This window comes from Strigops habroptila, chromosome 8 (genome assembly GCF_004027225.2).
Source record: "Strigops habroptila isolate Jane chromosome 8, bStrHab1.2.pri, whole genome shotgun sequence".
Taxonomy (NCBI): Eukaryota; Metazoa; Chordata; class Aves; order Psittaciformes; family Psittacidae; genus Strigops; species Strigops habroptila.
Genome location: NC_044284.2, coordinates 782,062 through 796,641, shown reverse-complemented (window position 1 = coordinate 796,641; position 14,580 = coordinate 782,062). Strand labels below are relative to the sequence as shown.

The 14,580-nt window shown below is 38.5% G+C and overlaps 1 protein-coding gene across 25 annotated transcripts in view; it reads left to right on the top strand.

The window, feature by feature from the left end:
• Window positions 1-14,580, top strand: part of S1PR1 (sphingosine-1-phosphate receptor 1) — a 57,738-nt gene that overhangs the window by 632 nt on the left and 42,526 nt on the right. For 24 of the 25 annotated variants that reach the window (XR_003992791.1, XR_003992792.1, XR_003992789.1 and 21 more), the window contains exon 2: window positions 13,976-14,224. Coding sequence is in view for 12 of the 25 variants with exons in the window: in XM_030495629.1 (XP_030351489.1) it covers window positions 13,976-14,224 (249 nt within the window). In the remaining 13 variants the exon portion in view is untranslated. Of the gene's footprint in view, window positions 1-13,383; window positions 13,422-13,975; window positions 14,225-14,580 lie in introns of those variants that run through there. The other variant, XM_032920137.1, reaches the window with a different exon arrangement.

The window sequence follows — 14,580 nt, the reverse complement described above, 5'->3', positions numbered from 1 at the left end:
CTTGGGAGCAGAGACCAGCCCCCTCCTGGCTCCATCCTCCTGTCAGGCAGTTGCAGAGAGCGATAAGGTCCCCCCTGAGCCTTCTCTTCTCCAGACTAAACCCCCCAGGTCCCTCAGCCGTTACTCATCACACTTGTGCTCCAGGCCCTGCACCAGCTCCATTGCCCTTCTCTGGCCCTGCTCCAGCACCTCAATGTCTCTCTCGTAGTGAGGGGCCCAGAACTGACACAGGATTCAAGGTACGGCCTCACCTTCCAGTCCCCCGAAGGTGTTGCTTTGTGGTTTGATTTTTTTCTCACCAGGCTTGGGAGCAGACTTTTCATTAAAGCAGACTTTCAAGCTGTGATGCGTCTTACTGGAATGTTCTCTTTTCTTGGCCAGCTGCATCTGCTGTAGTTAAAAGCCTGTGTAGGAATCTCAGCCTTGGGAGAGTGAGAAGGTGTGTGTTTTGTAGTTTCATATGGTCTATGTGTATGTTGAATTCAAATGGTGTTAAACCCTGGCAGTGTATCAGAATCTGGGGGAAGGGAGAAGGAGGTGTTTTGTTTTATCTTATTGAAAACCGAATTTTGGTGACATGATACTGAAGTTTAACAAATGCAGGGTTTTGGTGGTTGCTCGTACAGGTATGTACGACTTTTAGGAGGAAAAAAGTCTGCCTGAAAATACAAAAATGCAAAGGGGCATTAATTTTGTTATGATTTCCATTTCATTTTATCATCAATTGTGGAGTGAGAAGTTCTGCAATAAAACTGGTTAAACTCTTAGAGAATTTGTTTTTTAAAATGTGGAGAAAATGAGAAGTCTTTATAACACCATGTCAGTTGTTTGAGTTAATGGTAATAGTGATAGATCAGGAAAGCTGTTGCATTCAGTCCTGGCAAAAGAAGGCTACAGACTAACCAGGATACACTCCTGCAGTGAGAACTCGGGCATGAAAGTGTCTGTGAAATTTGAAGGAACTTTTTTTCTCCCTTTGTTTTTGATTCACATGGCAAGCTAAGCATTTATTTTCCCTCAGCCCTTTGAGAAAAGGGGAATCTGAACTCTGGATGGTACAAACCCACGATTGGCTTGCAGAAGAATGCTCTCTTTAGTTTTAGGAATATGGGGTTTACACTATTCTGAATTCCAAATCCATCTAATTGGTGGATCTGCTCACAAGAGCCAAACTATTAAATGATTAAAGGCCATTTTTTCCAGGCAGCACAGGACCATGTGAGCAAAGGAGGATTAATTCCAGCAATTCTGTGCTGTCAGCACTGTCCATGCTGTTCAAATAACAGGTAAAGAGACCATTAACTCTCCCAAAGCAGGAGTTGTAGCAGAGTGCCTGGAAGGTGTGCCACAAACAGGCACACACGGACCAGCCATGTAGCAATGCCCACTGCATACCTGACCAGATCTCATCTGTCTTTTTATACAATTGAATTAGTTTTTACCTCTTGTAAAAGTAAGGAGTTCATTTATATCTTGATTAAAGCCTCTGATTCTTTTGGCTTGTATTTGAGCATGTATTTCTTCTTAAGAGTCTTTCCAGAAGCCCCTTTCATTCATAATGTATTCTAAAACATGAATACCATTCCCAGTCTTTCATGATGCAGTTTTATCATGGGTCAATTCTATATCCCAGATTTTCAATTATTTTACATAAACATAGAAATCAAAGGCCCTCAATAGTCTTTGTGACGCTGGAGTTAATCTGTCACACATGAATCGAACTAAGCTATAAAATAAAATGACCCTTTTGCTCTTTTTCTATTTATCCCATGAGCCTCTACTGACTTCAGAGCAATTATTTGGGATTTCCATTAGTATAAAGGAGGGCAAAATTGGAGCTGTGGATTTTAGAGTGTATTAAGCCACTTAAGTCAATAGAAGTTGGCCTTTGATTTTAATAGGGCTATTTTTTCATCCAGAAACACTAAGTGAATAGATGTAGTTTGTAATGCTTCTTTGGAAGCACCCGAAGTCATTTGAGCTGCACATATTAGTTAAAAAGCCCTAGCAACATCAGCCGAAAGATTTAAAACGTAATTTAAAAGTCTCCAAAATATTGATAACTGCTTTTACCATGTATTTATGTGCACACATGTGTTCATAAACATGCAGTATGTGGGTGCCCAGTGCAGGAATTTGATGTTGTAGTGTCTATTAACCTTAAGTATACTTGGTGCAGCCCTCCCTTACACAGTCCCCATATGGGCTAAAAGTCCCTAAATAAGCAGAAAGACCTATGCTTTTAAAAAACACTTCTTTTTTCCTTTCACAGTGTTTTTGGGGGGATAGGTAGGTTGGTTGTTTTAACCTGTGACATTTTTTGCCTATTTCTGGAGATTGTTTTAATTAACTATTTCAAGCTATCTATGGAACCACCTTTTTGTTAATTGGAGGTTGCATTTCTTAGGTGATTGGGAGAATAAGCTGACTAGAAAGTAGACAGGCACAAAGACTCCCTTGTACTCTCTACCAAACAGCATCCTGCTTGCTCTCCTTTTGTTGTATTAGTAAGTAGTGAATAGTTGATTGTCAAGCTTGAACTCAGACTGCAATAAATGGATAGTAACATGTAAGATCAAGAGAATTAAGTTTGGAATTGTTTGGAATAGATTCTGTCAGCTATGGCTTCCAGGGAGCTTCTCCTGGCATACAGTGGTGTCACGTACAGCAGGATTTGGTTCTTTTACTCTAGCAAGGCAAGAATAGGTAAGTGACGTTACACTTGATATGGAGTTTATCCATTCTGCAGCTTTTTGAGGATCTTGTAATACGTAGGAACCAGTCAGACAGTTTTAAAAAATTCTTGATATCTGCTCTAAAATATTGTGGGTTTAAGAAAAGAAGTGGGGGAGAGGTCAAGACTCCCCACGCCTGCATTTGCAGTCAAGCTATGAATAGGATGACATGCAGCCTAACACAATGAGATCTTTACCTATGGTAGGTGTCCCCACCTCACTACTCTTTTACAAATGAATGGCTTATTTTTGTTACAGTCTTACTGCATTAACTCACGTTTGCAGCACAGAAAATTTACCCAGCTATAAAGGAGAGGAGAACTTTCATCAATGAGGCTGCATTATCTGCAAGGCCGTTTTCTGCAGGATTTAAGATATGGTTGTTTCTTTGTTATTTCTTATCCCTCTAAACATGCAGACATAATTGTTATCTATGAAAAGTCATCTTTGAGAGGAAAGATATGTATGTTGCCTCTGTTGCTAGATCATCTTTCTAAAAGTTTCAGAGAGAGATAAATATGCATGAGCTGATTAAGGTGGTTAACAGCTATCCAGTTGGTTGGATTAAGATGGTTGCAATTATCCAGTCATGTCCACCAGAAGGCAGCTCAGGTATGCACGTTATTTCCAAGTGATGAAACCCCTTCTGCAGTAGCTGAGAGCTGGAGTAGGAGGCATGTAATGTGTTTCTTGGTCAGAATGTGTTACTCGAGAGAGCGCAACAGCAACCCAGGATAGCATTTTGCCAAAAATATCTGTTCCTTCTGTTGAAGCTTCAGTTGTCAAAAGATGTTGGGTTTTTTTTAGCTGGGTTTTCTAGTTTTTAATGGGTTTCCATGTCACAGCTGCTTTGACATCCAAATTTGTATAGGAGAAGTAAGTTGGTGAAGGCTTGATGCAAAAGGGGAGATGGGAAGGAAGGAGGTTAAGTGGCCTTTCATGAGGTTACCATTCTGTGTCTTGAGCTTTGTGTTCACTTACACAAACTGTTCTTGGTGAGGATGATTCATTTCCATTAAAATCCCTAGTGAGAAAGGTAGATTGGTACACCAGAGAAGGCTGTGTACTGTGCACAATTTATGATCAGCTGAAAGATTACTTAGAATAACATGCCGAATTCTGTCCATCCAAAGTTCTGTATTTACTTAGATGCATACTCATGCTGTGTTGGATCTGTCTTATGTCCAGCAGAAAGATGAGTCTACTGGCAATGGTAAAACAAGCTGACTTTCCTGAGACACCTACTACAAGGCAGCCCATCTTTGTGTTAGAAATATGCTGTAGAGCTAAGTTTTAATTAATAAATAAAACCAGTCTGCATCCTGTTTACTGTATAAAAACTGTTCGTAACTTTCTATTTCTTATGGTTTGATTCTAACAATTGTATCATTATTATTCATATGCAGAGGGGCAGGCATGTTTACAGTCAATGATAATTGTCATTACAAAGGCTGCTTTCAATTAGAGTAGGCTCAAGTCTAAAATGATCTCGCATTTTGGCCCTCATACTTGATACAAGTGTAAAGCTATGCCCCAGAGAGTACTTTACCTCATAATGGCTTTAGATTGCTTTAGAAGATGGATACATTCACTATCTTGCTAAGAAGATAGCTATAATATCTTTCCATATTTGCAAGACTTATTAGTGTTTTAGAAATACAGGGCAAATAACTGATACAAGATTCCAGTGTTCTGAAGTCGGTGTAGTTATAGCAGCTACATGTACCTGAGAATCACATGCTTTGGGAGTGTTTGTACTATCATAGGGAATTCCATACTACTACATTGTCTTAGTTTAACTACAGGGTACTTGGTGCTTATCTAAAGGAACATCCTCAAAAAGTGCATCATATACCAAAATGGTTCACACAGTATCATCCTCTTCAGGCTTTGGAAGAAAAATGCACAGAGTTTGTACTGTTCATGCTTACTTCTGTTAAGTCACTTTGGTTTTGTTTTTAAAGTCTGGGGAGTAAAAATGCTCTAAAGCATTTGGATATACTTGGGTAGCACACAGGCTTTTCTTCCTGTAACTGAAACATTAGGATGCTTTTTCAAGTTCGTGTGCTGAATGGTTAAATTCAGCATGGCAACACTCTGTGATATGAAGGAAACTTGATTAAGTCTCTTGGTGGTAAAAAGTATTTGATTTGTTCATTAATTTTACCAACACACTTCTCTGAATACTTGATTCTATTGGATAAAAAATAATTGCAGTATTACAAAAGGTCCCCAAAACATCAGTTATGGACTTCTCTTAAGGCTTGTTCTGGCTCTCTCTTGTGAAACTATCTTCATCCCCCTGATAGATAGCTATATTCCCATTAGAAGAGGGTTTTTTTCGGTTTGTTTTTTTATTTGTGGGGTTTTGTTGAGTTTTGGTTGTGGGGTGTTGGGTTGTTTCTTTTGGGGGTGGTGGTGATTTGTGGGTTTTTTTAGGGACAGTAATAATGAAATTCCAGGGGGCTGGTCAAATAGCATGTGATTTCCTGACAAGACGATACCCAAAATTCACATAGTGTTTTTGTGTAAAGTTGCTTTCTCTGTAATCCTTGGGGTAGCTAGAATTAGTAGCAACTTGATGAGAGAAAAAGTTCTCTAAGGATCCGCTACTAGTAAAGTATAAAATTGATTGCATGCTTGTTTGGGAAGGGGCTTCAGGACAGGCAATTACTAAACAGAATAAGTCTTTATACTCATTGTGCCTTACTCATGTCACACACAGTGACATGAGTCACATACATAATAGTGTCACACACTATTTTATGAATAGTAATGATGTTCTTTATGGAAGATCATTTGAGAATGGACAGTGTCAGTATGCTAGGCACTGTTACTGGGAGATCAGGCAGGTACTGCTCTGAGCAGCTTCTTGTCAAACAGCCAAAGCCTGGGAGGAGTAAAAATCAATTCCAATAAATAATATGATGTTGGTTAATTTATAGCACTACTATCTTGCTTAACTTGCATTTTTACTGCATTTGTCAGTATGTTGCACTAGTAACATGGTAAAATAATACACACACACACATAGAATCCCTCAGCACTCATTGGAGACCCTTAAAATCTCTGTCCTCATTTCAGGGAGTTCCATAGATAAGATTCCTGATACTCATCTGTAGCTTTATCTAAGCAAATAAATTGTAAAAGTAAGTTTTTAAACTGACTTAAGTGATTGCATTAAGATACTGCATCATTTGCATTGCAGCCATACAAGACTTCTTGTATTGTTCCCAGTTCTTTTCACAACAAGTGGGACAACATAGAATCAGATTTCTTCACTTTCATTACACCAGGTTGTGTTGTGGGTTTTGGTTGGTTGTGGGGTTTTTGAATCAAAATGCTACATATAACTTGAACTTTAATGCTGAGTGCAAGTATTTTAACACTGCCTTCCATTATGTATTACTAATCCAGTTACCTGCTTCTTAATTACTAAATCTAGAGTTGCTCATATTCATTCTGAAACTTAGCTGTGGTCAGAAAAGACCCAGTCCTGTTGGGATTGGAATGAAGTGAGAGTTTGCTTCTCAGTTTAGTGGCAGCAGAATCAAGCCTTCACTTGTCATTCTCCACTGTTCCTGCCTGCCTTTTTTTAATTCATGCCTCTTTTTTCTTCATGGCTTCAGTTCTTCAGGAAATTTATGGAACAGTGGTCCTGCTACCAAGACCTATGGCACTCCCCCTATTAATCCCCCTATTACCCTGTAATAAGAATCAGCTGTTTAATTCTTCCCTTTGTTTTATGTCTCAACCATTTTTTGTATTCTGTCAGGACTTTGCTTCTCACCCCTGGTTACCAAGTTACTTTAATAGCCTCTTGTGATGAACAAAATGCCACATCTATAAATCTTTCTGTCTCAATTCATTCACCATTTCAGTAGATCCGACCTTGAGAAGTTGTACTTGAGCTTTGAGGGCCTCCAGAGCTTTAACTTCTCTCATGTACAAAACGTGGCTGTATCCCAGGCACCGTGTATTTGTAGACAGTGGAACAAAGCAGTATCCTCTCCTAACCTGATTGAACCTGCTGAGCTCCAAATTCTGTGCTTGCTTCTAACTTCACCTACTTTCACTCTGGTGGTGGTTTACTCTTTAAAGAGGACCAAATGCTTTTTCGTGCCGGATTCTTTTTGGTAATTGCGCTGTTGCTTATGTGATACAGATAAATTTTAAATGTCCATCACCGAGTCTAAGTAATAAAAGACTAATGTAGGTTTCTATCACTGTTTAATAATTAAAACCTTTATCAGCGTAAGCAGAGACACTTTATGCATCTGTTTTTAAATTTCCTGTCACCATTAATGCTTTTAAATGTTCCAAGCTTCATTGCCCATTAGTTGTTTGTAACCACTTTGCACTGAACAGAGAAGCAAGCTCCAGTGTATTTAACTTTTGTCTTTCACCATGTTTCTGTAATGTAGAAAACTGATACCAAGCTTGGGGGGAGAAAGGTGACTTTTATCTTTTGACCTTCGTGCAGCAGATGTTAGTCATCATACCTTTTTTCTTTGCCAGAACTCCCTAGCAGAGATTTGGCAGCATTGAATGGTGATGTCACATGCTGCTGTATCCTGAATTGCAGGAGCTCCTCATGCCCCCAAACGGGGAGGAGGGAGGTGCTGATTCCTAAACTTTCTTCAGCTCTTCTAATGTTTATGCCACGTACCTCCAGCACAGAGTGTGATACAAAATCCTTGTTACGGGGATTCATAACTGTAAGGTCTACTCCCCAGGCTCAGCGCCTGAATGGAAGTGCTTTGCATTGTAGTACATGCTGTTCTAAGGGTGAACGTGCAATGTGAGAGGAGAGGCTAAAGAAAATGTTGCTTGCCTTGGAAACCTTGAGACAATACATTTTAAATTCTTGGGTGATGTGGAAAAAAGAAAGGCATTTGATCAGAAATATTCTCCATTGTTCAGTTTTAGTTTGCACTGTGGATAGGGGCGTTGCTGCTGGCCTTTGAACCCATGAATAGTTAGTGGTGGGGCACTGCAAGGCTTGGATTTGCAGCATCATGTGGTATTGCAGGAGTAATTGTGATCTTGTCATGATTCACAATCGCACTTATCCTGCGAGTAGTCTGGTAGGTATAAAGGGCACTATTATGATGTCAAAAAGTAGCTTGAATGCTGTCTTGAATTAGGATCTTACAGTGATGAATTATTACACATACATTTTCATCTTGTAAGTTACAAGGCACTATAAATTGCAGTTCTCTATTATTTTTTCTGTAATATCATAGAATCATAGACTGGTTTGGGTTGGAAAGGACCTTAAGATCATCCAGTTCCAACTCTCTTATTCCAAGTGTATTTGAATTATTGGTCTCATGGTCAACTACACCTTTTAAAATTGCCGTCCCTCTACTTAATTGTATGTTGATCATGCTTAGTTGTAAATTATGTACATAACTTACCAAACTTTCACAGCAGGAATCGTTATGATAATGTCCTGTTAAGTACAGAGTATGGGCTTAACATTTCTTTTTCTTTTTTGTGAAAGTTGTTTAGAGGTGGAAAAAATTGTCACAGGTTTGTCTCACTTATTGTGAAGTATTTCCAAATGTCTGTAAATGAATGTAGTCTTTATCAGATAGGGTAGTTTAAGGAAATGTATGAAAGGAGAGGGAAAGGAAATGAATATTTTATTTATTTATTGTCATATTTATAGTATAAGGATAGTACATATCCTTCTTAGTTAAAAGTTCTATCAAGGTATGATAAGCACTGGAAGTAATTTCAATTGAATTAACAAAGGGAATAGAATGAAAATCATTTTAAACTGGTTCACACCAGCAATTCTTCGTGCACTGTTAACTGCTAAGATCTAGTCACAAAACATTATTCTGAGGAGAAAAGGTTTAGTGAACCCTAGAAATTGGATTTGATTTATGCCAGAAAATCTGCCTTTTCACTGTTTGAGATTTCTATGGAAGGAAGCCACAGTCTTTTAGCCGATGGTTTCTAAGGTAACATCTTATAACAGAGCATCTGAAACCAATTTGGTTGTTAATGAGAAATAGTTCTCAGTGGTGGGAAAGTGTGGAGTGAAAGAAAAGGCTTCAGGATTTGGCAGTCTGTCTGTAAAGGCATTTAAATAAATGTGTGCTGCTGCTCTGCTTATGACGTTTCTACATGGATTACACATTCATAATTGCCTTTCAAATGGACAGGTCACTTTCCAGACTTGGCCTTCCCTATACAGTTTTATTGGGAAGTTCTGCATGATAACAATATTTCTATACAACAGCTGAATAATTGAAATAGCTGGCACTTTCCAGCAGAAAGCTCTTTACTCCTATAGAAAAAAAACTACTTGCATTTTTTTTGTTACAGTGTATTTGTGCTGCCATAAACCACATTAGGGAATCGGTGCCATATCAGAGCCATAGTATCCCACTGATGCTACTTGCAGATTTTCTGGGCTTGTTGTGAGAGCAACTGAGAAGCTGCTTTTAGAGCTCCTTTTCTCATGTTCTGATTAGATAAATGGTGGGTCAGTGATCAGAGATGTCCGGTCATTTTACAGTAGATGATCTGAATATCCTTTACAGTCAAAGCCTCTTTGGGATGGAAGGAATAGAGTGCTTCTGTCAACAGTGGCTCATTGCCATTTCTTCCTTCCTCTCAGGAAGAGAGAAAACTAGCAATTCTGGCTTCCCTTTCCCTGGATACACAATAAACATGTCATGGCTCTCTCCTACACTTTTGCATTGCAGCAAGGCTGTGTTCCTGCTTTGTGTTCCTTGGTGCCTGTGTCGAGTTGTCTGAGTAGAACTGCAGAGTTTAAAATCATTCTTGCCTACTTTTCTTCCTCACATTATTGAATTCTATGAGCTTATTCTAACTGAGTCACACAGGAGAAGAACAGTCCTAGAGTGACTGCTTCGCACTAAGCAATGGATCATACTTAGCAAAAAAGAGAAACGTTACCAAAGTATATCTTACTGATACATATATATATAAAGTAATATCCATAATCCAGATAGCTTTTACAGAGGCAGGAGAAACTTCGTGGTGTAATCGCTAGACTCATTTAAGCACTGAACCTTGCAATGTGTTATATGTTCATTTGCTCTATGTATAGGCAACATTTTAGGTTTTATCATCAAATTTGCTCATAAAGTTATAGTGAAATCAAACCGTATTGACACCAAAAACTTTACTATATTCATAAGATGCATTATGTGGTCCTAATGTTGAAATACTAGAAATTAATAGAACAAGGTATTTCAAGGTACACACTCATATATCCCCAATGAGTGTGTGAACATTGATAAAAGGATATTTGAGCTTTTGCTTTTGAGAGTTCTTTTCTCAAGTGGTTACTTGGAGAAAAACCTGCAAAGGAATGGGCATTTTTGTAGGTGTTTTGTTTGTCAACTGTTGTAATTTAGTACTGATGTCAGGAAATCTTCATCTCTGACACGATCACTAACAGGAACTCTTCTCATGTAAGTGATTCCATTCATTTCAAGAAGCCAAAGTTATTAATGAACTTCACGATGAAGTTATTCATCAACTTTTTCATATATTCAGATAAATAATCCTTTCACATTTCACAAAGAACATGAAGACACACTCTTGCACAAAGGCAGGGAGAAAATAGGGTCTGATTCTCTTCGGAAAACACAGATGCTTTGAATCTGGCTCCGTTGTTCTACAGCTTCTGTGAAGGAAAACAAAAAGTTTAATGAGGCTGAGAGTCAGCTGAGATGGTGCCTAAAACTGGGAAGTGGGGTGTAGCATTGAGGGGGTGGGGAGGAGGTATGTTGTTGATTTTGTCTTGGGAGAGGGTGCTGACTGGGTGGTTGGTTGTATTTTTCTGTGTAGTAACTGCATTATGAACAGGATTCTGCCTTCCTAATAATCTTTGGAAGTTTGTAAGGGTTGCCAGAGCACGTTTCTCATCCCAGTTCTGGTGGCAGTCTTTTTCGGGGTATATGGGTAATCATGACAAAAAAACCATGTAAGTAACTAAGCCTAGTTTTAGTGGCTTTGTGTCCCTTTGACCTACCACTGAAAATCCATTTGCTTGGGCATGTTTCTGAATAATGTTTCCTAGTTCTCTGTACCTAACACCAGGTTTTACTGCAAAATTAAAGACATGGAAATTTATAGAGCTTTCTTTCAACATAACTAACCATCAAACACCATTCAGGCTAATATCTCTGTAGCACTCATGGCTCATGTGGCCAACTGTCCAATTATCTGTCTTTCCATTGCAGTATTCTTGTATCTCCCAACCACCAATTTTCACAAAATCCATAGGGTTTTAATCATCTCAGACATGTTCAGATCTGTCAAAGTTGAGATAGTTCTGTCAGTGAGAGACTAGTGCTGTTCTCCTAGGAAAACAGGTTAAAATGCTGGCTAGAAAATAGGGTACTTTTGCAGACTTACTTGTATTTGACTTCATTTATTAAAAGCTGTTACTGTTTTTATTTAGAAACAGTAAGGGGATGGAATGGTTGCTAGTTCATTAATTTCAAATAAAAGATTGGATTTTGTCTTTAAATATCCATGTACAGTGTGAATTACATCTCTGTGAATAAAGGGGAAACCCAAACATGTAAGAGTGTTAATGTGTTCACACAATGCATTTAAGATATAGAAAAATACCAGTTTAAGTCGCTCCACTGTCTTTTCTCACCCTGCTGCAGCTGTAAATTGTAGCATATTTGCTCACATGAGTAAACCCAAGAAAACTGTGGTTTCTAAAGTCTAGAAGCTGTTATGTCAGTAGCATAATTAACTTAGAAACCTGTTGTTTACGAGTAAGTTAAGGCTTGCAAAGTGGTAATATTAAATAACTGTTACGCTCTCTTTTTAATTATTATTTAGTGCATCAAGACTGTTGTGGTTCATTTTTAGGCATAGAAACTGAGATAATTCCCTCCAGGCTGATCTCGGTTTCTTTATTTCCTTGTGAAACAAGTGTGCATGCCATTGCTGAATGGACAACAGGAAGAAAACGATTCTGAATTTTCCTTCTTTCCCACTGTCTCCCTTGAACTTCAAAGGGTTAAATTAAAAAGGAAAAAAAAAAAAAAAAAAGTTGTTTGTCCTAAATGTTCTTGCTGAAATCCATTATGCATGAAAAGAGTCTGAGTCCATTTGCGAGACCTCTAAATGAACTCCATTCATTCTGTGCCTAGAAATGTCCAGCCAGCCAGAAACAAACACAATAGTTACAACCTTATTTCTTTGGCACCGGTACCAGCTTATGAAAAGTGAAGGGACTGTTATGAAAAAGTATAGTAATTTTTCTATGCTAGTTATATAATTCTTTAATAAAATCCCTTTAGGATCTGATTAATATAATACTCGCATATATATTCTTTGCCCAGATTTGCAATGTAGTAGCATTGCATCCATCTAAAATTTGTCAACATTTTTATTTTGAAAATGTAAGTTAACCCAGCTTGAGTTATCTTGATGTAAAACAAGTTACAGGGACATCTGTTTCTAGATGAATCATAAATTAAGCCAGTTATTAATCATAAACAGTGGCTATGGAGAAAAGAAGAATTTTGAATTTTTGACTTTTAAAACATTGTTTACATGTAGAAGGTGAAATACTTCTGATACACATGTCAACATTGTAGGAATATAGTAGTATAATTTCATCACTTTCAAATCCTTGAAGATAAACGAAGAATTCCATACTCCACATTTTGTAGGTCATAAACACAAAGTGAGGATCGACCCATTGCGGTGAGCACAGTGTCACGATCCTTGGGTGGACGCATGTGATGTCAGACCTATTACGTCTTATTTCAAATGACTTGGAATGTTGACCAAGATTACAGAGGTATCATTTGCTTTCCTTCTAAGCTTAGGAATGAACAAAAATCATGAGCATGTAGGAGAACCTGGCTTGCCTTCACGCAAGTAGGGCTTTTGGAAGCCCTCCTCATTCTTGCTGGCATTGTCATGATGTGTATGAGAAAGTGCTGCAGATTCCCATGGGCTTTCCCTCTCCAGTTCAGGTGTGGGAGTTCTCAGGATGAGTCATAAGTAACTGTATGTATGTTCTCATTTGTTCCCCTTTGCTGACAGTCTTGGGGGGCATATACATTTGTTATAACATGCAGATAGTGTTTGATGTAGACATAAACATTCTTTTTGGAGGGAAAGAGAAAGTTAACAGCAGATAGAAAATTCAGTTTCTACTCTTCTTCTTTGACCTAGAGTCCTTTATTTAGATTCAGCAGAGGCTGAAGACCCTGTTGCTGTTGACTGTCACGGCTATACTGGGACTGTAACGGGGAAGTTAGTGACATGGCTGTTTTCGTGCCAACTCTTTTTGTTAGCACCGGGGCCTTTAAGTACTAATCATCATCTTAGAAGGTGGCTTTGGTAGCTGACTAGAGCTGACTGAGCATTTCCTCCAACAAACTGTAGAAAATACTGTTTGTGGGAAGTGTGTGAGTGATGAGGAATGGGTGAGGGGCTCATTGAAGGAAAAACAACTAACAAGAAAGGGTAAGTAGAAACATCATCCTTGCTCTCAGCCAGTTCTTTATCTGACAGTCCTCCTGCTGGTTGCTTTTCCTGTTGAGTCCCCTCCTCCTTCCGTCCCCTTGACATGCAAAATACACATCCAGTGAATACCTACACAATGAGAGTTACAGTACTTTGTTACTAAAACTCCCTGTATGCCCATTCTGGAATTCTTGGGTAGGATTGCATTGTTTTGGTTGCTGCTGAGCTTGATGTGATATGAATTGCACCTGTGGTATGGCCTGGTCTGGGGTTGTACAATGCAATAATAACTTGAAGCTAACAGGAGTTCAACAGAGTAAAGGTTTCAGGATATGCTTTCTGCAAAGTAAATTGCTTTCCAAGTTACATTTTACTTCTTATTGTTAATATTTTCATCTGTAGATGTTGTGCTCCTATATGAAAATTAAAGGCCATATACTTATTTTCCATGAAGTTTTCTCTTTGATGATCTTCAGCCCGACTTCTGAAATAACTTCTTTACACTTAAATGTTGTTGATATTTGATTTTGGTGAGGGTATTTCTGATCAGCATCAGCATTCTAGCACTTCAGGTATTTTCTCAGGTCTCTGATCTGTCAGTTCCCATTTCTGTATTATTAGGAAATGAAAATTGAATAAGCTGGTTCTGTGACAATAGACAAAAAAGGAAAACAACAATGAAAAAGAATGATAAAATATGTCCATCATAACTCATTGCTGACAATTCTCTTCTGCTTTTGTTTGTTTAGGTACTTCCCATCGAGGTGGCTATTCCCATGATGCTGTGGTCTATGCGATACAAAACTGTGGCATTCGTCACATTGACACAGCAAAAAGATACGGCTGTGAGTCTCTGCTCCAAAAGGCCATCAAAGAGAGTGGTGTGAAACGAGAGGACCTCTGGCTAACTACGAAACTGTGGCATAGTGATTATGGCTATGAAAACACAAAAAAAGCATGCTTGGAGTCATGTGAAAGACTTGGTGTTGAATACCTTGGTATGAATCTTTACATATGCTCATTTATTGCACCTTCTATGTCAATATTTGCAAAGATGAATGAATTCCTGAAGAAACGATGTAGTACAGATAGATCACAGAAACCAAACCCTGCCTTTATTTACACATTTGCAGATATCTTGGTCTGTTTGTTTTCTAGGAAGTTCACATGCATACAATAGAAAGCACAGAACTCTTCCTTACTGCAAACATTTTACAACAGATCAAGGTATTTTTGTAAAGCCAGGTTGGACACAGGGGCTTGGAGCAACCTGCTCTAGTGGAAGGTGTCCCTGCTCATGGCAGGGGGTTGGAACTGGGTGAGCTTTAAGGTCCCTTACAACGCAAACCACTCT